The 25,345-nt window shown below is 41.5% G+C and overlaps 1 protein-coding gene across 1 annotated transcript in view; it reads right to left on the bottom strand.

Moving 5' to 3' along the window:
• The window catches only part of CTTNBP2 (cortactin binding protein 2), a 178,545-nt gene that overhangs the window by 39,335 nt on the left and 113,865 nt on the right, over positions 1–25,345 (bottom strand). Inside the window, 7 exon segments of the mRNA XM_079786755.1 lie at positions 1,960–2,059; positions 2,142–2,228; positions 16,752–16,831; positions 17,606–17,701; positions 19,887–20,162; positions 23,328–23,346; positions 23,352–23,444. Coding sequence (XP_079642881.1) covers positions 1,960–2,059; positions 2,142–2,228; positions 16,752–16,831; positions 17,606–17,701; positions 19,887–20,162; positions 23,328–23,346; positions 23,352–23,444 — 751 coding nt within the window.

The following is a 25,345-nucleotide window of genomic DNA, read 5'->3' as shown; positions in this document are numbered from 1 at the left end:
CCAAGAGGAGGAGCTCTGAAGAAGATGCTCCCGGAGATTTAGAAATGCTGAGCCATCCATCCACCTGAGGTCACCGCATGACCTAACGCACTGCTCTCCTATGTTCTTAGCTCGCTAAGCTTAAGCAGCAGTCAGTCTGTAGTTGCTATCTTATCTAATGGGGAGCGAACAAAAGATCTTAGCTTCTAACTTTGAGATGAAACAAGACAAAGTTGAAAAATGTAGGGGGCCTTTGTTACATAACTAAGGGGGGAACAGACATTTTGGCACAGGTGAGTTTTTAAGGAACAGTGCCTGGCAGTGATTCAGGTAAGATTCAGGAGCCACATGCTTGGGTTTGAGTCCTACTCCTCCTTTGTGTACTAGCTGTGAGATCTTTTGGGCAAAGTACTTACCCTGTGTTGTCATGATTCATGTTTATAAATCAGGATGTTTAGATTAGGGCCTACCAGAGGAAGAGCTTACTCAAGGTTAGCTATTATTAGTAGCATCTTCAGAGAAAACAGCTTTCGGTAGCTAACTTTCACTAGTTTCTGACCAACGGCTAGGCTGGGCACTACAGCTTCTAGTGGGAGTTTCTTGTGCCCACAATGTGCTTCTAGGTTTGGAAATCACTGGGCCGTCCCCAAAGCTGCCGCTTAATTTTATTTCTTGATTTAGGAACTGTTGGTTACTTCCTTCTTCCTAAGCATGGTCAACAGTTGTCCTAGCCATAAGATCTCACCCTCGGTCACGGCTCCAAAAATGATAAGCACCCCTCCTCCAAAAGGGAGATGTGAATTTGCTTTTCAAAGCACCTTCCATGGAACTGCTTCCTCCTTTATCTGCTCCCCAGGGCTCTCTGTAGCTCTAATCGCGTGGAGACTGGTTCTTTCAGTTTTGTGTCATAGTCACTAGACATGCTATGCTATGCAGGGCTATGCTAATTGCACCTGTGGTGAAGCTTAGGGTCTTAAGCTCTGAAACCTAATATAGAAATTCATGAAAATGTTATATTAATAGACACATTTAATCCTGGTTCTGCCACTGTGTGGTTGTGTCAAGTTACTGAACTTCTCTGTGCCTGTTTCCCCACCTTTGAAATGAAGATAATTATACCTACTTGCATCCCAAAGCTGTCACAGAGATGAAATATGTGCCATGTGTTTAGCAAAGTGATGGTCAATAGCTTACTAAAGGTGACGTGGAGAAAGTAGTTCACCTCTGGTACAGCAGTAAAGGGTGTTTTGGTTGTAGAAAATTTATAATAATAAAAATTACCATAACTAATGTGTTTTTTCATGATCACTATGCAATTCTGAACAGCAGCAGTGAAGTCCTACTCAGTCCCGCTAGGGTGGACTGCTCCCACCATCTCCTCCCTTGGTATACCTCTGGTGTCAGTAATACAGTATACTCACATCAGATGAGTTATAAACAAAAGATAAAAAAAAGAAAGAAAATGCAGGAAATACAATAAGTGCAATGATATAATATATATACACAAAAATAATTTTTGCGAATATTCATTTGAGTTCCCAATTTTCATCCCATAGCTGTTATTGTTGTTTATTAATCCTCATCTGAGGATATTTTCCCATTGATTTTTAGAGAGAGTGGAAGAGAGAGGGAGAGACAGAGAGAAATATGGATGTGAGAGAGACTCATCGATTGGTCGCCTCCTGCAGGCACCCCGATCAGGATCAGGATCAGGGCCCAGGGATCAGGATCAGGGCCTGGGCCAGGGAGGACCCTGCAACCAAGGTATGTGCCCTTGACCGGAATTGAACCCTGGACCCTTTGGTCCACAGGCCAACGCTCTATCCACTGAGCCAAACCAGCTAGGGCCCCATAGCTATTGAATAATTGAAAAGTTGACTTAAATTTATCCCCAAGCAACAAAGTTCATTTCCCTTTAATAGTATCACTGAAGAGCATGCCCTTTGGTTATCATAATTCAGTTTGCTAAAATGGTCTTACCACTACTGATGAACAGGTCTACTAGCTGCTCCTTAGAGAAATCAGCATCCACTTCAGCTCTCACTATCTCACAAGAGAATCCTGTAGCCATTTGTCTGTGCTGTAGCAAGGGAACAGAGTGGTTAGTTCTACACACATTCAAGTTTTTTAAAAAAGAAAGAGGGTCTGCAAGTCATTGATACCTTCATGCAGAGTGCAAGCTGATGTGCTATGTAATCTTGCAAGCTTCCTTCTGGGCCATGGAAAATGACAGTATGATATTGCTTGACCTACTGATAAACCAAGAAGAGAACTTAGATGGAAATGCTAAGTTCAGCAGAAAAATAAAAGTGGTCTGATTGTCCTCAGCTTTTCAAAAGATTAAAAATCATATTTTAATTAATTAGCTTTATGCATCCAGCATGTCATGTTTTTCACTTTAATGTGAAACACTGGCAAATATTATATTTATATACTTATATAGTATTTTACATAGTGTTCATATATTTAAAGCAAGAGATGGCATTTTATGAAAAAGTAAACTCCTTGTTCTATTTTCTACATTCAGTTCAGCATATTAGCTGGGAACAGGGTTCCTAGCGTATTTTGTCTCTTGCAGATGTTCTATAATTTTTAGATAATCTTTAATTTGAGTTGTCCCAATGCTTATTTAACTTTTCAGTGATTAAAATAGCAATGAATCTCATTAAGGGAATTTTAGAAAATATAAAATAACACGAAAGAGCAAAATAGAAATCACTAAAGTAACCACTGCAAATAACTGTTTCCTTCTCACTTTTTTCTTTGCAGTTGATGTGTGTATTTGTATGTTTCTTAAGAATCCATGAGTAGCCTGGCTGGTGTGGCTAAGTGGTTGGGCAACCGACCTATGAACCAGGAGGTCACAGTTCAATTCTAGGTCATGGTACATGCCTGGGTTGTGGGCTTGATCCCCAGCATGGGGCATGCAGGAGGCAGCTGATCAATGATTTTCTCTCATCATTGATGTTTCTATCTCCCTCTCCCTCCCTTCCTCTCTGAAATCAATAAGAATAAAATTAAAAAAGAATCCATGATTGTAATTTTTATAACCATTGTATATCAGAGAGTATCTTTGACTTTTTATGTAAATGATATCTTGATGAGTATAAATACATTCTTTGATCAACTATCTATATTATTCCATTTTGGAATTCATTGTTTCAAAGAAATTTAGTTAGAGGCTGATCACGTTTACTTTGTAAAAAGGAAAATATCCTACCTGGATGCCTACAGGATTAAAAAAAAATCTTTATCCTTACGTATAAGATCCTTCCTCTGAGAACATGTAGAGACATAGCATATACTAGAATGGAAAGCCAATGACCTTCTACATAGGGCAAAGGCAGTGAAGTCTGGAGTAAGATGAGGAGGGCAGGTCATTCTCCCACCTTCATCACCCCAGGGATGAGCTCCCACTCCCAGCCCAATACCTGGGAGAAGCTTTCTTCTTGGAAAGGTCTTACAGTAAAGGACCTGGGCAGGTGAAGTGCCAACCTAACTGATACTGTTGGAGGAGCTCATGTATGAAGACTGAGCCACCCACACTTAGAGAAATACTATCTAATAAAGAGGGAATATGCAAATTGACGATCACTCTGTCACAAAGATGGTGGCGCCCAGTCCCTTTAGCCCTGCTGGAGTCATCCTTTTAGCCCTCGCCAAGGTGAGGGGCAAGCAGGCCCCTGCAGCGAGCAGACACCAGGGCCTGCGGCGACGACGAGCAGGCAGGTCCGCAGAGAGCAGAGAACCACGGGGAGCGGGCCTAAGCTGTCAGTAGGACATCCCCTGAGGGCTCCCAGATTGGAGAGGGTGCAGGTTGGGCTGAGGGACTCCCCCCCGCCGTCCCCCCGCCCCGTGCACAAATTTCGTGCACTGGGCCTCTAGTGTTAAACATAAAAGGCTCTGTTTACTCCTTATAATTTGGAATGGAACAATGTAAGGATACACATGCACATGTATCTTTGTGTTGCTGTTCTATCGTGCTCTGATGAAGTTGTCCCTCTGAGATCACTGAAGGCCACCTCCTTTGAGGGTGTCTGGGACGGACTTCTGTGAAGACAGTGACTGTACCTCTGGCTCAGGGAAAGGCAGATTCTGGGATATGAAGGGAAGGCTTGAGGGAAAGGCCTTAGCATGGAAAGAAGAGGGAAGTCCTTCCTACCTAGAGCCTTTAAGACTTGAGCTTTGGCCTCTAAGGAGACCAAGACATACTTAGAGGAACTCCTGGAAAATGGAGAAAAATGAGGCTTGACTACCAGGTGTCAGACCATGAGCTAAACAGGGAAGTGGTGCTTTAAGGGGCTCTTTAAATTGGACTTGGGACTGGGGTTTAGGCTCTAAAAAACAACATATCTGGCAGCCACCACTGATTTTTCTCTAGGTTTGAATACTATTCCACTATTGCTGAACCTTCAATTTTCTAACTAGTATAAATCTTGCTTTATTATTTTAATATTAGTAAGATGATAATGGTGTAGTAGGCAGTTAGACAGGCATTAGCACAGCAAGGACGACAGACTCAAGAGTGCCTAGCAATGGACAATTGTAGGGTGGAACCTCGCCCACAGGGCAACCTTTCCTCCACTAGCATAAAGCTGACCATGTGGTACAGACCCCTGACCTTTCATATCAATGGTCTTGCAGTGTAGACCTCCCCTAACCTGTGGTAGACCTAGCAGGCACCAATCAGTAGAGACCACAACCCTGAAAGGACAGGGACACACCCAGGAAGCTGATGAATATTCTGTTGAGGTCCTCCCTTAGGATCTCCAGATAAATACCCTCAAGACAAGGGACTCAGCGCTTGCTCTTGGTCTCCCTTGAACACCCCTCGCCTTTGCCCACCTCCTTCTTTCCCCAAGGTGCTCCTTCTCCCTTTGCCTCCCCAACCCACACTATCTCTTGTATTTGTCTTGGCTCTGGATTCTTTCTTAGCCAGAACTCAAGTACCGAGGTTGCTGAACTGAGGTTCAATTGCCAGTAACAGTTTCACCAACATTAGAAGGGTATTTAAAGTGTTTTCCTACCTAATTTCTAGTTGGCTGCTAATAAGTAGGCCTAACAGTCTCTTGCCCCTATAATGGTAGTAAAAAGTTTTTCTAGATTCTTGCCAAAGGGAGACTTCAGTTCTATTTTTCTGTTTTTGTCAAGTTTTGTCACTTTTCAAAAGTACTTTAGAGGGAAATAGCATGTTAGGTACCGCTAGCCTGGTCCAATTTTAAACCATAAATCCTGAGCTCTCCAAGTTAATCTCTAACTGCCATGACTTATTGGGTGGAAATTCTCTCACAAGGAACAGACTGTTTTGCACCAGCGAAACTAAATACAGAATTTCAAGATCTACTGAATATGCTACTCCGAGATTTTCAAGTAGTATTGCTCTTTAATCTTTTCTTATTTCTGAAAACAAGAGTGCTCTCTGTCATTATAGCTATCCTGTCAAACTGCCTGTACTTTCTTAAGATTGATTTTGAGATCATATAACAGCTAGAGACCCAGCTTCACAGATAAGCTTCCTTCAGTCTCAATACCTCATCTGTTCTCAGACTGTGGGGGTTTGACAAATATAAGCAGGAAACATTCCATTTAAAATTTTGGCCATTCACTAGGAGTAAGCATTTTGTGTTCACATAGACTAATATCCTTTCTGGAAAAAGGTAAACTATAAATAAGTGAACTAAGTAAGTAAAAATAAAGGGAAAAACAAATGTATAAATTTCCAGGTCATTCATACTAATACTTTCTAATGAATGCATTCCATTAATAGGTTTCTTCTCATTTCAGGTATTATCAGTTTTTTTTTGTTAATGTTCTTTTGTCTATCTCGTCAAATGACATAATTGTGTTGGTTACCATATAAGATATGAACAGCCCCCCAAAAATTGCTGGGAGCCTATTGCTCTACTGAGAATGGTGAAAACATGCAAAGTTATGCCAAGAAAACATTTATCTATTCTAGCATTATCATTTATATTTCTCTAAATAGCAAGGTCTGAGGTATAAAAAGTATACATGCTACGTGCTTCCAGCAGAGGGCACTAAAGATAGACAGTAGGTAGATGGAAAGCAGACAGATTTTTGGGGGTGGGAGTTAAATATTATAATCATGTTGAAATGAGATATGTTCTTTGAAAAATAAAATCAGTTAACTTCTAAAAGGTGAATTGCAGTTGTCAGAATTATTCCTAAGGGCATGCTTAGAGTGTGGCCTTTTGGCTTATTCGTAAAGGGACACGGCCTTATTATCACAATTGGTACCAATCCCTTTTATTCTTGTCTTCACAGCATATTCAGAAAGCTCTTACCACACATCAATTAGTGCTTTGTGAGGCAAATGAATTCTGGATTAAATAGGAACAATGACCTCAACAAAGGCCCATCCATACTTTTATTTTTTCCCTCCACAGTGTTTTTCTGCAGAAAGGAGTTTACCAGAAGAGCTAGAGTTTCCACTATGGTCCATGTGGCACTTGTAATGAGGCTTCAGACTACTGGCATAATTTTAAAGCAATAAACTTAGCCTTTTATTTGAAGTTTTATTTGTCAGAGTCTGAGGAAAAGCTTCTACTGTCTTGAGACCTTTTAGGCCAGATTGTGGCAAAATGTTGAACTCAAAAAAGAATGAAAAATAAAAGGTCTTCCCCAAGCCAATAAATTTGGAATGGCTATAGCTTAAGGTATCATGCTTTATAGCTAGTGTTACTGATAACATTGTAATAATCTGCCTATTTTTAGCAGGAAAGGAGTAAAGGAAAGACTAGATGATATAGACATGCCATTTATACAGCTTTGCTAATCTAACACTCTCCAAATCTGTTCCCCACAGATCAATGGGAGAAGAGACTGAACAAGGCCACTGCGAGGGTGCCAAACCTTAATATTTAAACTCCTAGACAAAGGAGCATATGCTCTGGGCTCTTGGTTTTTACCCTCTAGTTCTCCTGGAACTCCTGATGCAGGGGGCACGCTCCTCTGCATTCGCCCATGTGGCTCATGGCCACGTGGGACCCACACAATGGACTGATGGACTTTAATTAGCCTGAATGCTGAACTAGACCTGGCTGCAACATGGAACGAAAGCTCTGGACACTGGCCCTCCTTTTGGCTTTACTGGAATCCCAGCTGCCCCTCTTTCAGGACCGGGTTAAGGGACATGGGACTTTTTAACCCGAGGAATGTAACTCCATGTAAGTAAAGCCTTTCACATCTCATTCTCCCATGAGGGCTTCTGAAAATGCTTACGTCAAGTGATACCCCAAGAACCTCACACCTAGTCATGTCTGGGAAATCTGGCCCACAAATTCCTCCAGCAACATTACCATTGTTATTAGCTAGTTATTAATGATAGGAAAGGAGCAAAAGGGAGGCCAGGCATTATAAGCATGGCCACCTGGGCAGCTTCAACAGCAAGCTGCAATTTCATACTCCCCAGGGAACCACTGGTCCATTCCCTGCAAATCACTGGGGGAAGGGGGAGATGGACCATGCACAGTGAATCCAGGTGATGTAGGGAAGGTGACTGTCAGTCTAGCCTGGAACAAAAACAACTGGCCAGAGGGGATGGAACCATGGCAAGCGTGCAAAATCTTAGAAAGTTAAAATTCTGCGACAAAGAAATTCTCTCACTCTCGGCTCTCTTGTTTCTCTGGCTTTGCTCCTGCCTATGTTCCTAGAAGCCACATGGCGGACCCCACAAAGCAATGGACTGATGGACTGCAGCTGGGAACACAAGTAAGCTAGCTTGATACTGGATTGGACTATGCAAACATGGCATGAAAACTCTGGGCAATGGCCTTAATCCTAGCTCTGCTAAAAGCAAAGTGGGACTTATTTCATTGGTGGGACAGAAGGAAATGAGACCTTGGAAACTCAGGGGTCTAACCCATGCAAATAAATATCACTCATTTTCCTGTGCGAGTCTCAAAAAATTCCTTTTTCTCGTGACATCGCAAGGAGCCCACGTCCCCTAGCAACAGATGAGGACACGGAGACCTCCCCACCGATAACACTAGGACTGTAATTCTGACATCTTTGACACTCAATTTTAAACAAATAGTTCACATATGACTTTAGAGTCCCAGATGACAGTTACTATCAGTTTATTAATATTAAATCCCCCAAACAATTTTGGCACATTCAGCATCAGAAATCACAAAACTGGAGTCCTTCTTGTTAGAGCAGGTTTTAACCATTTGCTAAGGTCCCTCTTAATAGAACAGGTATAAGAGAATAAAATTCAAGGGAAGTCACAGTGCACACATAGACACACACGTATTTTCTGTCTTTAAAAGTTACCTAATTGAAACTGTAAAAGCCAAGCTCAGACTTGGCTACTAAAGTCAAATAAAGCTAGGCCCTCATTTATTAATACAGACATAATAATTTGGACATGTATTATAGCTATTTAAAAAGATCAATCTAGAGATATCTTGAACATAACCCTCCCTTGTCACCCAGGCTCCGCTCTTATGAACTCCTCCTGCTCCAGCCTTCCTCTGGGCTGACACTAGCCCAACTGGCCAGAATCTTCCACTACAACCACGGGAACCTAAAGATCCACTGGTGTTGAAGCCACCTCTTCTTCACATGAAGAAACCAGCTTCCTCCTTCCACTGGGACCTTACCCAGCCTTGCTCTTCTACACCCTGAAAAAGATCAGGCCGGACCTTGCCATTTGCTAAAGAGATTGATGGAGCTATGGTGGGCTGTCTTAGATACAAAACCATCACTAATGACCTTGTTTTTATGGAAAAATAGCAAATTTATCTTGGGATGTATGAAGATTAAGTATAATCTCCCAGCAAAGATTAGAGTGGACAGCCAATAGATGGAAGAATCTCATGGATTATGTCCTGAGGGATTCAGAGCCCTACATGTTAAAATAGGGCTTAAATTAGGGTGACCTAATCAAGTATTTTTCTAATATAATAATCATTAATAGTCACTGAATTATTAAAATAAAAAATTAAGAATAAGCACACAAACAAACAAACAATCCAATTAAAAAATGGGCAAAGGACCTTAATAGACACTTCTCCAAAGAGAACACACAGATGGCCAACAGACATACGAAAAGATGCTCAACATCACTAATCATCAGAGAGATGCAATTTAAAACTACAACGAGATATCACCTCATGCCTGTCAGAATGGCTATCATCAATAAATCTACAACAAGAAGTGTTGGTGAAGATGTGGAGAAAGGGAACCCTGTGCACTGTTGGTGGGAATGCAGATTGGTGCAGCCACTGTAGAAAACAGTATGGAGTTTCCTCAAAAAAATTAAAAATGGAACTGCCTTATGACACAGCAATTCTACTTCAGGGTATTTATCCACAGAAACCCTAAACACTAAATTGAAAGAATATATGTATCCCTCTGTTCATTGCAGTGTTATTTACAATAGCCAAGATTTGGAAGCAGCCCAAGTATCCATCAGTAGATGAGTGGATAAAAAAGCTGTGGTACATTTACATAATGGAATAATTCTGGGCTATAAAAAGGAAGAAAATTGTACTCTTTGTGACAGCATGGATGGACCTGGAGAACATTATGCTAAGCGAAATAATCCAGTCAGAGAAATACAAGTACCATATGATTTCACTCATATGTGCAATTTAATGAACAAAGTGGACTATTAAGCCAAACAGAGACAGACTCATGGATAAAGAGCAGGCAAACAGCTCTGGTAGAGAGGGTTTTGGGGAGGGGGTTGAGAAAAAAAAAAAGAGAGAGAGAACTCATGGACATGGACAAAAGTATGGTGATTGCCAGGGGCGGGGTACAGGGGGTAGGTATAGGTGGAAGAAGGCATAGAGGGGATACATGGTGATGGAAAAAATAAAATAGAAGAAAAATTAAGAATAAGCTAATAAAAATCACAAATTGGTTAAGAGATACATTTGAGCTAATGCAAAAAGTTCAACTGTTATAAATAGTGATTAAAAACTCAAATAAGTTAAATATGTCCTTATTAATTCAAGCATAGAGATTTAAAATGTATTTATTTAACTATTTAATGAAAGCATTTAAAAATAACATCATTTATTTTAAAAGCCTGATTTAAAGTCTTCATTCCATTTGGTTTTCTGCATAAGGGCTTTAATACATGCATTTTATAGAACACACTAGAGGCCTGGTGCATGAAATTCGTGCACGTGGGGGGGGGAGGGGAATCCCTCAACCTGGCCTGCGATGACACCAGCGTCCCACGCCCTGGCCGGCCCCCACCCGCCCTCCCTGCCTCCCTCCATGGGCTGGGGCGCACGGGATGCTGGGGCCCGTTGCTGGGGCGACACCGCCAGCATCCAGCACCTCGGGCGCTATGGGCGCCGCCATCTTTGTGATGGAGTGATGGTTAATTTGCATATTACCCTTTTATTAGATAGGATTTACATATATAGTGAGAACTGGCTACTGCAATTCTTTCTTAACCAACAGGTTAATAACTAGTATAAACTATGATTACATATATGAGAATGGAAGGCAGCCTAAGTTCAACTCCTTAGGTTCCACCACTTCCTGAGGTCCTTAGGCAAATTATTTTGCATCTTGGTTTATTCATCTGTAAATGGGAGTAACTGGTATAAATACCTACCTCAGAGAATGATCAAATGGGACAATCTATATACTTAAAACAGAACTTGGCATATAATAAATACTCATTAAAAGTCAGATATCACTAGGCTTGCTTTTTATTGTACAAATTTTCAACAATTCAAAGACATATCAGTGTGCCTATAATTACTGTGGCACTAAGTGGATATGTCACTCTCTGGCTCAAATCCTACCAGTGGCTTCCTATCAGACCTGGACTAAAATTCAAAGTCCTTGCCATGAACAAAGTGAACTACCAAGCAAAACAGAGACAGACTCATGGATAAAGAGCAGGCAAACAGCTCTGGTACAGAGGGTGTTGGGGAAAGGGGTTGAGAAAAAGAAAAAAGAGAGAACTCATGGATATGGACAAAAGTATGGTGCCATGACCTAGCTTCTGGTTCTCTCTCAGACCTCATTGCCAGGCTAGGTATTTTTGTACCTGCTATTCCCTCTGCTTTAAACTCTCTCCACAAGGCTTCACTTCATGTGGTCTTCTGTTTACATGTCACCACAGAAAGGTCTTTCCTACCAACTCCATCCAAAAGCACTTTCTGCCATTCCTTCCACTAGCGCTTTATTCCCTTTCCTGCTTTATTTTCCACTATAGTTGCAATTAGTGCTGGCCTCACATTATATGTATGTATGCATTTGTTTTTTAATATGTCTTCCCCACTAGAATGTAAGCTCCATGCATTTAGGGAATGCATCTTATTTACACATAGCTATATCCTACACTTTTAAAAATGCCTGCATTTAGGAGGCTTTCAGTCAATAGCTGTCCAACAACTGAATTAAATAACTAAACAAGATACAAATATGCATAACATATGGTCTATCTCCTTAAGGGGTCTATCTCTCTTTTATGGTAGAACATTGACAACTATTATAATATATTATTGCCTCACTTTAAATTTTGAAGTGATTGCTAAAATAAATTTAGTTTTTATCTTCATCCAAGAGTTGTTAGATTAAAAAAGCCCTTTCTGTACACTCATTAAATTGAGAACAGAGGTAACAACAGTGTTCATCTAGTCTTTGGTTTGTTGGTTACTGATAGTCAAACTATGTCTTATGCATCAGGAGGTACATGCTTAATTGCAATTGGAATGTGACTAGCAAATATTTCATTTGACAGATCTACTCAGACAAGGCTAATAAACAGTTGTAATTCAGCTGCATTGCTTTTCTATTCATTTAATCATCTAAACAGGTGAATGAGAAGCTCTGAGTCATAATCTTGTCTGGTACAGAGATGCTGAGGAGGGGGAGTGAGGAGAAAGTGGTTGTAGGAACTGACTCCACTGAGAGCATGAGGCTCACATTCCTGAAAACTAGTTGGTGACATAACTCCACCCTTCATTTAAACCAAGGAATGAAGAAAGATCTCCTTCCCATCTGTATAAAACCCACAGGCTTACTTGGATGCATTAGAGAAAGAGGAACAACTAGCAAAGAAAATAAATGAAAGTATCAGATTGAGATGACACCATCTCTCCTAAACTGTAAGGCTTTTGAATGTTTCCATTCGACTGTAGCTGCTTTTACAGGTAATCCCAACTAGATCAATAAGTGGCTTTCAATGCTTGTTTTCCTCAGGACTTCTGTCTAGTCCTGATGATCAAACAGCAGAACTTATACCTGCTAATTATGTCAAAATTCTTGGTAAAAAAAAAAAAAGGAGGTAGAAAAACACTGGAATCCATTATGATTTGCAAAGCAGCAACAATCTTTGACCAACACAACACTAATTAAAGGAGCCACAGCTGCTGATTCTTTGGAGGCTGCCTTTGAATCCATTTTTGTTGCAATTAGTAAGGTTCCAATTGCACCTGATGCCAATAGGAAATGTGGAGATAAAGAAAATCTTTGATATCTTTCATGTTTGCTTGCACTTGAACTATAGAGTAATTTTTTAAAAAATTAGAAACTTACAATTTCTTACAAATAAATTATTCTACAATTCAATGAATACATTTATTAATTGCTATTCCAGGTGTTTTGCTGCTAGAAATTGTTAAAGTTGTATGCTAGTATGTTGGCCCAGTGACCTGGTTATATTTTACAAATTATTGGACACAAGAATGTTTGTTTCACCTAGATTTTAAGATTATGAAAACTGGTATAGTTTTATTTTATTTAAAATCTTATGTTTACTGAAAGAGTAAGAGTGATGAACTACAAAATATACTATTTGTTACAGTAGGGATTATTAATGCTTTTAAAAATTATATATTAATTGTCTTAGAATCCTCAGAAATTTAGTGCTAACATATGAGAACAGGAAAAAAGGTTAACTTTTACAACTTCAATTATCCTATCTAATAAAAGGGTAATATGCAAATTAACCATCACTCCATCACAAAGATGGTGGCACCCAGTCCTCTCAGCCCCGCTGGAGTCCCCCAGTCCTGGGAGGGAGGGGCAGCTGCTGAGAGTGGGCAGCGAGAGTGGCCTGGCGGAATGCTTGCTTCATTGCTGTGGCGACGAGGCAAGCGTTCCGCGCCTGGCTGAGGATGGGCCTCTGGGCCACAGAGAGCCTCTGGGCAGCGGGCACAGAGCAGCCAGGCCCCACAGAGAGCTACTGGCACATGGATTCGTGTGCAGGGCTACTAGTATCCTCTCTAATAAAATGGTAATATGCAAATTAACCATCACTCTGTTACATAAGCCATGCCCACCAGCCAAGCCACACCCACTAGCCAATCAGGGCGAGTATGCAAATTAACCCCAATCCAAGATGGCTACAGCCACAGAGAGCAAGGTTTCCCAGGTAACAGAGCAAGCCAAGCTTTCCATAGCTGTTGCAGGCCTAAGCCTCCACTCAAGCTACAAAGTTTCAATTATAAAAGGTAAACAAATTCAAACAAATGGCGGCAGAATGGAGCTTGAGAGAGCAGGCCAGGGTTGCCGCAGGCAACAGGGGAAGCAAAGCTTTCCGCACATCCTGGCGGGGCTCATCTGCTTAAGGCTACAAAGTTTCAATTGTAGAAGGAAAATAAATTCCAGATACCAGGGCCTCCCCTTGGGTTGCCAGGGGGTGTGGCCGGCCTGCAAACCATCACAAGCCCCTCGCTCAGGCCGCCCCACACCCCAAGGGAACCCCCACCCTTATCTGTGACACCCTTCAGGGCAAACCAGCTGGCTCCCACCCCTGTACCAGGCCTCTATCCTATCTAATAAAAGAGTAATATACAGATTGATCATCACTGCAACACACAATATAGCTGCCCCCATGAGGTCAAATATCCTGCCCCCATGTGGACACAAGATGACCACTACAAGATGGCCAGCAGGAGAGGGCAGTTGGGAGGCACCCAGCCTGCAAGGGAGGGCAGTTGTGAGGGACCAGGCCTGCAAGGGAGGGCAGTTGAGAGGGACCAGGCTTGCAAGGGAGGGCAGTTGGAGGTGATCAACCCTGCAGGAGAGGGCAGTTAGGGGTGACCAGGCTGGCAGAGGCGGGAAGTTGGGGGCAAACAGGCTGGCAGAGGAGGGAAGTTGGGGGCAAACAGGCTGGCAGGGGAGCAGTTAAGCATCAACCAGGCTGGCAGCGGAGTGGTTAGGGGGTGATCAGGCTGGCAGGCAGAAGCGGTTAGGGGCAATCAGGAAGGCAGGCAGGCAAGCAGTTGGGAGCTAGCAGTCCTGGATTGTGAGAGGGATGTCCGACTGCCCGTTTAGGCCTGATCCCACCAGGATCGGGCCTAAACGGGCAGTCGGACATCCCTCCAGGAGTCCCAGATTGGAGAGGGTACAGGCTGGGCTGAGGGACAACCCCCCGCCGTGCACAAATTTCGTGCACCGGGTTTCTAGTTAAATAATAAAATTTTTCTGATGACATACACAATTTCTTTTCATCAGGAGCAAATATACCAATTCATGGTCAATGAACACAATTTTTGTAAAGGGTCACAGTCAAACCCATTCATTGTTTTAAAAAAGCCTTCCAAATTAAGGCAGAAAACAAAATGATTGTTTAATGTTTTACACCATCAATACATCTTAGTTTTAAATAGATCTCACACACACAGACACCACCTAATCAGGGAACGCATAATCCTGGCTTCATCACTCACTAGCTATGTGGCCTTGTAGCTATTTTACCTCTTTCTGCTTCAGTTTACCAGTCTATAAAATGGGTGATATTATCTACCTCAGAGGGATGTTTTCCGGAATAAAAAAATAAGACATATTGCCTGGCATGTAATGAGTACAGTCAAACCTTGATTCTCAAATGTCTCCCATCCTGAACGATTCAGTTCTCAAACAAATTGTTTATGGAAAACATGTCTCCATTTTGGAACACAACTTCAGTTCTTGACCTGACAACCCTTTCATGCTGATGTTATCAAAAAGCTTCTCTCAGGTCACAAATAAAGGAGAGAATGTGTGTCAGTTTACTGCTAAATCTTATGTTGTTAACATCTCAGAAAATTGTGCTATGAATATTTTTTTTTGTTTTTTCCTTTTGTTGCTGGTGAAATGGATGATTAGCACGATTTTGAAACATAAAAAGGCCATCAAGGGTGCTGATAGTGGTAAGGGTATGCAAGTGCTCACCAAACAAAGATCACGGGCAATGGAAGAGACAGAAAAACTGTTGATTTGTATAAACAAAAAGCAGTTAGCTGGTGGCACTATTTCGGAGGCAATAATATGTGAACAAGTGAAGCTTGGAACGAGGGATGAAAGTGATTTAAGGCCAGTGGGGAGTCGTTCAATAAATTTCAGAAAAGAAGTGTTTGTTTATAGATTAAATGCTACATTAGACATGTACTGTATATAAGAAAGGTTAAAGCAGGGAATGATTTGGGGGGTCTCGAACAGATTAATTCAATTTACTTTATTTCTAATGGGGAAAAAAATGATTTGGTTTTTGAACAAACCGCGTCTCGAACAGCCTTCCAGAATGAATTTGAGAACCGAGGTTCCACTGTACTGAATAAATACAAAGCATTACATTTATCCACTTTGCATTGAGAATTTGCTACTTCCTCTTGATAACCATACTCCCTACTTCTGCCTTTTAGTACTAGAGCTGCCTAATGTTAACAGGGTTGCGCAGCCAAAAACCACACGTGCCAGTCCCACCGGGACATGGGTCTAAGTTCTGGTACGTGGGTGTGGCAGGAATGATGTGTGCAACCCCCCAAAGGCAGAGGCTTGCCCGCCAGGCTCTTCTCCCTCGTGCGCGAGCCTGGTTATGCTGGGGTGACACTCGGGATAGAGTAGCCCTGAGAGAAGGTCTCCCAGCACCTTCGCCCTCCCCGGATCCGTCACCTGCTAGGCCTCCGGTATTTGAGAAAAATAAACTTCTCACATTGTGTAAGCTATAATTTTTTGATTTCTGTTAAAGCGGCTACATCAATACACTAACTAATGCTTAGACATTTACTCATTTTTCAATTATAAAAGCTTATAGCAAGGCATCTTGATATTTACAGCCATTTTCTTCCATATTAATTAGTTATTTGATGTCAAATACTAGTTAGGGACAGACCATTTCCTCTTGCTCTTATTTTAACACTCACAGGTGGGGAAATGGAGACAGGAAAGATAAAACAAGGCCCAACACTGTGGGCAATCCGCAGCCAGTGTGTAACTAACATCTTCCCCAGCCAAGGACGTGGAGCAAGTGGTTAAAGAAAACCTCCCTAATGAGAGAATGCAAAAAGGGAGGGGGGAAGGGGAAATGCAAAAAAAAAAAAAAAAGGGCAAGTTTACTCCCTAAGCAGAGAAGCCAACAGTCTCAAGGCTTGGCAAGATCAAGTTGCCAGGTGCTTTTCATGAATTCTGGGAAAGCCACAACAAAGTTAAAAGGGACCTGGAGAATGAATCTGTACCAAAATAGTCAGCAGAGGAATTTCGAGACCTATAGACAGGAGGATATATAATATGCCTCAGACCCCCACCCAACTCGCTCTTCACATTAGCTGAGAGCCCGTCTGTGCTTCATAAGCCAGATGTATAGGTTTGCTTGCTTTGCTTTTTCAATTAAGGTGCATGTTTAATTGCTTTATTAAATTGGCTTTTCACAACATAGTCATGGTCTCTCATAAAAATTCATTTATATGAGAAGACAAGGTTGAGGACAGCCCTCTCTCACTAGCTCAGGGGGTTGAACTGTCCGGTAACACCTCTCGGTGTCGGTGAGCGGTGCCTATAACACATCCACCTACCAGCCTTAGGTAGTTCTGCAGCATCTGGAGAGGGATCATAGATGTGTACGTCACACTACTGAGGCAGCCTTCCTGAGGACCTGCAAGAAGGAAAAATACAGAGGAACATTGGCTTTGATTGCTGGATTCAATATTTTACTGTTTATAAGCAAATGTTAGCAGAGCTTAGTTCCAATCCTCGGAAAGTTCTAGCCTTGCCTGACATTAATGCACAGGTCTGGGGTCTCCCTTTATTTATTTATTTTTAAAATGTATTTTTATTGATTTCAGAGAGTAAGGAAGAGGGAGAGAGAGATAGAAACATCAATGATGAGAGAGAATCATTGATTAGCTGCCTCCTGCCTCAGTGGTTGAGCGTTGACCTATGAACCAGGAGGTCACGGTTTGATTCCTGGTCAGGGCACAAGTAGTTACCAATTATAAGTGGCTACAGCCAGGTGCTAAATTAATCCCAGGATCCACACTTGGGATCAAGCCTGCAATTCAGGCATGTGCCCTGACCAGGAATCGAACCGTGACCTCCTGGTTCATAGGTTGATGCTCAACCACTGAGCTACACTGGCCAGGCTGGGGTCTCCCTTTAGGTCTCTTCTCTAACTCCTTCCCTCCAAACCCCCTCCCGTAAGTTCTGCTATTCTCTCAATATATTGCTTGAGCCCAAAGGGATTTTCTAGGAGGGTCTCACACTTTTTTTTTTAACTTCAATAAGTATAGTTAAAACAACAAAATCGAACTTTATTACTTGAAATTGTAAAGAATGCAGGACAAAGACATGCAGGTTTAAGAACTGGTACTTCGAAACAATCCTAAAACAAACGCTTGGTCAATGTTATCTCAATTTAGAATATCTTTACCTGACAAAAGCACAGTGACTTGCTCTGCTTTATTCTTTTGCATAAAGTCCCACAGGGGCAGGGTGAAACTCTGACCCACCGACCATGGCACATTTCCTAGTTCAAAAAAATGAAAATGTCAGGAGAAGATTAAAAGGAATTTTTCTTATAAGGGTTGACGCATGATCTCCTCTGTGAGAACTCTAAGGAATCCAAAGGCATGTACAGAATTTGTGAACGGTCATAGGGAGTTAACTTTTGTTGAAGGTCAAGAGGAAAACCTTCAAACTGCAGGCTTCTCCAAAGCTGTCCTAAGGAGGGACTTTCGTAGTTCTTCCAGTGCCTGATTCATAAGGCCACGCACTCTGACCCAGGTCCCTGCCTCCCTCTCCAGCAAATTTTTAGATTCCAGAAAGAACACACATATAACCTCGGGTGCTCAGGATAAGACAAGCCTTCCCATAGTCTGGGCCCTCTTGAGAACTTGTTTTCATCTCTTCCCTTCCACAGATCAATTCCTAAATACCCATTCTCAGCATGTCCCAACATACAGGCGCCTACCCCACCTGTAACTTTGTTATCTGTTGGCCTGGGTCCTTTTAATCTAGCTTGGGTTATCAACACAGTAAAATTGCTTATATACCTATATTAATGACAATAACAATGTAGTTACCAATTATAAGTGGCTACGGCCAGGTGCTAAATTAAGCCCAGGACCCATAAAAATCAATGGTTTTAGACCTGGAATTCTACTGGAGTACCTCACCCTCAGTAATGAACAGAAACCATTGCTCAAAGGTAAATCTATCCAATGGTTGTGAATACCCATTTGCCTTTGTCAGTTTCCAGATTAACCGGATGAGGGCTGATGTAGAGAGGCCCACTGCCTGCAAAACATGGCTGTGCGGACTTCATTTAGACCCTAAGGCTGACCTACCCCTTGAATAACACTCCGTTTAATGGCAAAATGTTATCCAGAAAATCATTTCTGACTTATTTTCTTAATGCAATTATTTAACTATATATGTTTTGCGATAGTTATGGTAATTTTAATGATCATGCCAAAGAGCCATAAAATGAAGTTGTGAATCATTTGCTTTATTTATTCTTTATATATTTTTATTGACTTCAGAGAGGGAGAGGGACAGAGAGATAGAAACATTAGTGATGAGAGAGAATCACTGATTGGCTGCCTCTTGCACGCCCACACTGAGGATCGAGCCCACAGTCCTGGCATGTGCCCTGACCGGGAATCAAACCGTGACCTCCTGGTTCATAGGTCGACGCTCAACCACTGAGCCATGCCAGCCTGGCCGTGAGTAATTTGCTTTAAAATCTAGCAGTAACATATGTTTTGAAAGTGAATTAGCATTTATGAGTGAACAGAATAGGACACTTTTTACTATAATAAGCCTACAAATTAATAGCATGGTGAAAAGGACCCTTCCCTCAAATTGGACCATGCTTTTGCAACACGGTGCTGTTGAAAGTGTACAGGCTTTCCTATCAGATAGACTGGGGTTTGAGTCCTGCCTGCTTTGCTCGTTAGCTGTGCCTTCAGGCAGGTCATCGTTAACTTGTCTAGCTATCTGTAAAATGAGCCTGTTGTAGGGATCCACTGCGGTGCTGATAAAAAGCACCCAGCACAGTTCTAGCATAGTGGCAGCACGTTCCTGTAGATGTTCCTTCTCCTGGTTTAAGAGGAAAGAAACTAACCAGGGATAACTAGCTTTTACAGAGCCCTTATTATGCTCAGGAGAAAGCAAATGTTACCTTCAGAAGGTCCTCAGAGGCTGTTTCATGGAGCCTATTGAATGGGAATAACCAGTTATCACCCTGATTCATCCCATGTGGGAGCTTTGAATATATCTTCATTAAAATGCTTTTTCCAATTCTAGACTTCATTAAGACTCCTGTCCTTGGAGGTAAGGTGTTAGTGGGTTACAGATATCCTGGAATAGCCCAAGCACACATTTGGAGCTGTGTTCAGAACCTGTGCATTAGCAAGCAGCTGCAGTGTGGTTAGTTTCGTGCACTTATCTAGAAGAGCAAGTGCAATCACAGAACCGCACCGAGGGCTTTCATGCTCTTTACTCTCTGAGTATCACCTGAGGCATAAAAGCATTTTTATACCAACGTTATGTAATGGCTGCATTGTGAATGCTCAAGTGTCAGCACCAGCAGCTGCCACAAGGGAGTTTTTAATGTGTTTAATCAGCAAACTAAGTCTCAGGTTATGAAGCCCATAAACATAAATGAACCTGAAAATGTAACTTTCCCTTCACTGCAGGATTGTTGATACCTAGCATGATGGATTGCACACTGCTTGCACTGAGGCCGATGCTGGAGTTAGTGGTGTTATTGCACGTCACATCTTCCAGACTCCACCATTCATCAGAAGAGATGGCTTTGAAATGATTCGTCAGAGCTTGACTCACTGCTTTTGAAAAATCATCCCAGGATGTCTGTTTGCGGATACTTAGAGCACATATTGTGTTTTCACATTCAAAGTCATCGGAACCATAGTTGTCTGGTTGAATCTCACCCACTGAAATCCTTAAGGGTATTTTAAGAGCATCTGTTAGAAGAATAAGAGAATTAGAAATTTAAAAAATCCTGATAGAAAAACAGCAAAATGATTCTATAAAATAAGCAAATATGAACTTTTTATAAACAAACAGAAGGGCAGCTTCAATACTTCTTTAAATAACATTAATTCAATGTTCTTAATACTGGAGTAAACTTTGGTTTCATCTATATCTTCACACTTTCTTTGGAACCAGGTTGCTTGAACTGATTATTTTTCCTTGTATCTTTGGCCTTTTCTACTTCATTGACTCTTTCCCTTCAATGAGAAACTTCAGCAAGATTCTCAAGTTCTTTAAAAAAATCTGAGAAAATTAGGGCCCTCTCTGGACCCTGAATTCTCTGTTGTCCTCTTCACCTTCCTTGAGTCAGGTTATAGAAACATAAACAAACATGTATACAAAAGAAACTATAGCGTGAGTCTACAGGGCATAGCAGGGCTGCTGAGGACAGGACATTGGGGATACCACTCATTCATAGGGTTGCCAGGAGTAGGAGCTGACTCAATGGCATGTAACATACACATAGTTCTATAGGTCAGTGTGCTTAGGATGGTGGCTTTAGTCATACAACCTGGTCTCAGCCTCAAGGTCAGCCTTCTATTAGCTGTGAGAGCTTGTCTTGATCTCTCTATACCCTAATTTCTTCTATAAAGTGGAAGGAATGTACAATCAATGTACATTTTAAATGAATTTAACATACAATTACATGGTAAGTACTAGTAAGAATTTGATAAAAGGCAGACAGTGCTTCTAAAATGATTTTTCTAATCTCTCTATGACACCAACTGGTTGAGGTCCCACCTAGGTGGGCAGCACTCCCATGGTGGGCAGCACCCTATGCACTTCCATCCTGACAAACTGAATTATATGCTTAGTCACATGTGATTATTCCTAAACCCTCTATGTCTGCTAACAAATATGTTTAAGCCCTCAAACACTAGAAATCATATGTGAAGCATTAAAGGTGCAATCTGTTCAAACAAGAATAGTATGTGTTACTTCAATAGTAGAAACATACTAAGCCGAAACTGGTTTGGCTCAGTGGATAGAGCATCGGCCTTCGGACTGAAAGGTCCCAGGTTCGATTCCGGTCAAGGGCATGTACCTTGGTTGCGGGCACATCCCCAGCAGGGGGTGTGCAAGAGGCAGCTCGTCGATGTTTCTCTCTCATCGATGTTTCTAACTCTCTATCCTTATCTCTTCCTCACTGTAATAAATCAATAAAATATATTTTTAAAAAATAATAGAAACATACTAAAATGAAGACGTCTACCCCAAAATTAGTGAAATATTACTTTATATGCTTTAAATTAAAATAAAATGTACATTTCCCATGATCCCTTTCTTAAACTGGCTTCTCCCATTAACTGATCAACTAGTGGATAATTTTATTTTCAGGTTGTCAATTCTCAGTCCTCATCTTACCACCAACATCTGACACAACTGATGTCTCTGTGCTCACTGATGTACACTCCTACTGGATGTCCTCATGACATACCTCACTGGTCACTCTTTAATGTTGTCCCTTTATTGGTCCCTCCACTTTTTACAGATTTTTTAATGACAGAGTGTTGGAAGGCTCATTTCTCACATTTCTCTCTATCTGTGCTCACTTCATTGGTGATCTCATCCAGTCCTCTGACTTGAAATATCATCTATAGACTGCTGACTCTCAGATTCACATATCGAGCTCATACTCATCTCTGGAATTCCTGCTGACTTGACATCTCCAAGTAGTTCCACCAGACAGCTCAGATTCATAAACCCAAACCTGAGCTTCTGGTCTTCACTAGCAAAAGCTGCTTCACCCGCAGCCTGCCCCTGGACAGCTGACAGCAGCTCCATCCTGCCAGTTGGTTGCTCAGGCTGAAAACCTAGTTTTCCACAAATCCCTTCTCTCATACTTTAAAAAAATTAGTTTTCAATTACAGTTTATGTTCACTATCATTTTATATTAGTTCCACTCCCCTTCAATTTCATACTTAAATTCAACCCAGCAGAAGGTTCTCTTGGCTCTATCGTCAGCTATATCGGAACCAAACCACTTCTCGCTAACTCGTCGGCTACAATCCTACATTGAGTCCTCATAATTGTCTCTTACCGAAAATGCACATCAGTGAACTAAGAAGAACCCTGATTCTACCTGTGACTTCTTATAGTCTATTTTCAACAACACAGTCAGTGAGACTACTAAAATGTACTTTAGATCCTGTCACTCCCATACTCAAACATTGACAGGGCTCCTCCTTAAGTCCCTATGATGCTACATTTTCAACAAGATCAGGATCCTAGCCCCACCACATCCTGGAAATTTTCTGGCCTGCTTTCCGTCTTCTCTCCCCTTGCTCATTCTAACTCAGTCACCCTGGCAGTGCCTCAGACATGCAGGTATGACCCTACCTTAGGGCCTCTGTCCACCGGGATGTTTGGCCTGGAAAGTTCCTCACCTCCTTCGAGTGTTTGCTTAGATATCAGTGAGGCAACCCTGTCCATCACTTTAAAAACGGAAACTTCCAAACCCATTTTAAAAACTCCCAACCCCCTTAATGTTTCCCATAGTGCACAATACCATCTTACATACCCTAGAATTATTTATGTCTACTGGATTGGGTGATAATCTCAACATAAGAGGTCATACATATTACTATTTTGTATGTATGAACCCACAAATGAACCTTTCATAAAATGTGCTGAGAGCACATATTGTTCAAGTTGGAAGGAACCAAAAAGATCACCAGTTATCTTCATGGACAGGTAGGCAAATAGATGTGGAGAGACAACCGACTTGCCTGGGTTCATACAGCCAGCTAATGGCAAAGTATCCAGCCTGTTAGACTCATGTCTACAAAGACAACCTAAGTCAGAAGAAAAGAGTAATACCCTAAGTCAGAAGAATGACTTAGAATGCTTTCCTAGGTAAGTAAAATACAAGGAAGATCTTGCATTATTTGAATAGCAACTCATTCGGTAAAAAGCCATTCTACATGGAAAAATAATTACCACAGTTGTAATCAATAAAGTGTTTTTGTAACAGCTCGGGTTCAAAGAAAGCTAAGCAGAGAATGAGAAACTGAGTTGCACTAATATTTTTCCCACGGCCCCAGAGGCCCTGCTTTGTGGATGCGGGATGAACAGTGGGCTGTGAAGGCACTCACTCAGATTCTCCAGCAGATGCTGCAGTCATCAGTGGCCACATCATGTGCAGTCCGACCGCACTTCTCTCTCCTTTCTGGCTCAAGCCCGCCATGCCTACACAGAATTTCTAGGCAATTCTATAATGACAAGAGCTCTATTACCTTCCGTCCAAATGAAGAAACTTGAGTTAAAACCCCACGGGAAAAGTCATTTGCCCACAGCAAACAAATCAGGAATTCTCCAGCAACCCAAACTAAACAATGTCCCAAAACGAAAAGCAGAGAATGCTTCATTGAACTGTGAATCAATGCTCCACAGAACAGCCTCTTATGTTTCAAGAGAAAAAAATCAGTTTACTAATCACCCAATTTGCAGAGTGAAATTAGGAAAGAAATGGACTTCGGCAGACAGTATCCCTCAATGTTAACTTCACAACATAAAGCAAAAGGGCTTTTGCTACAACTGGATGCTGCTTGCTGAATACTGGACTATGAACTGCTTTCCTGATCATGTAAGTGTGGGACTCCAATTTTAACAATTCTGTCCCAGAGTCCTCGTAAGCACTTTTTTATTTGAGATTTTTATTTGTGTCTGTTTTGCTTTTTTATTTTTAAATATATAAAGACCATGTTGGTTGAATTTTGAGAAAAACATTCTCAATAGATATTGAAGTTATGTTCCCTCTCTTTTTCAGCTTTTCTTCTTTTGTGCTGCTTAAGGAAATCTCCACTCAAAAAATATCAGTAACCTACAAACTGACAAGTCTTATTTTCCAAACCAAAGTAGAAATAAATGCAAACATTTTCTAATAAATAACTGCCCGGCAGGATGTTACCTTCGGATATTTACCAAGGAACTCTACTAGCTCAACTTTTACCATGTTATGTTTTGTTTCCTGGTTTCCCACAAGAATAAGCACAAAACTGAACAGACCAGAATCTATGGCAAGGAACTAACAACCAAAACAAGCAACATCCTTCTCATCCCTTCCCTAAACACACACACACACACACACACACTTTCTGTTTGGCAAAACACACTTTTTTTCTTTTTATGTGAATATTTTACTGAAGCATATAGTATTCACATAGAAAGTACACAAGTATGCAGCTTGAAGAATGATCACAAAGTATAATACTTGTGTAAGGAGCACTTTGTAAGCGTCCATCTCAATCTCTAGCTCCCTCCCTTCTCTCCCCATCTCCTACCCCCACCCCCGCCACCCCATGCCCCCTAGATATCTACTGTTCTATTCTGATTTCTAGTATTAGAGAATCGCTAGTCTGTTAATGAACTTTATATAAGTGGAATCATACTTCAGGCACACTTTTATATTTGGCTTGTTTCAGTCAACATAATGTCTATACAATTTATCCATGTGTTGGGAGTAGTCATTGTTCATCTTTTTGTTTTGCACTTATTAAAATTACCATGTGGCATTCTCTAATGTCAATATACCACAATTTACTTACCTAATCTCTTACTTATGGACATTTGGGTCCTACTATGAACATTCTAGCACAAGTCCTTTGGTAGATACATGCCCACAGTCCTGTTGAGTATATGAACCAGAGTCGGACTGCTGGGTCACAAGGTATGCGTATGTTCTATGTTAGTATATACTGCAAAGCGCTTTCGGAAGTGGCTATAGCAATTTCCACTCCCCCCAGGAGAACATGTACGTTCCAACTGTCTCATATTGCCCCCAAAACATACTTGAAATGCAACCAGAATTCACAAGGAAGTACAGGAAATCCCTAAGGGCTAGAAAGAAAACCAAGGAGTAAGCTGACACCACCAATTAAGTGAAATTTGAACAGGAAGCCAGCGTTGGTTCAAGAGCTAAGCTGATATAGAGACTGCTTTGGGACTCTGTGGGGATGGGAGACTAGGCCTTGGGACCCACAAAATGGAGTAGCTGAACCAGAGGACCCCTGGGTAGAGACAATCGCCTGCCTGCAAAGGGAATCAGCCAGGACACCTGATGCTCACCGTCCCTCCCAGGTGGGAAGGATTTCCTCTATGATTGTAATCCAAG

Source organism: Cnephaeus nilssonii (genome assembly GCF_951640355.1).
Source record: "Cnephaeus nilssonii genome assembly, chromosome: 12".
Lineage (NCBI taxonomy): Eukaryota > Metazoa > Chordata > Mammalia > Chiroptera > Vespertilionidae > Cnephaeus > Cnephaeus nilssonii.
The sequence above is the reverse complement of the archived record's forward strand: the minus strand, read 5'-3'. Positions and strand labels throughout refer to the sequence as shown.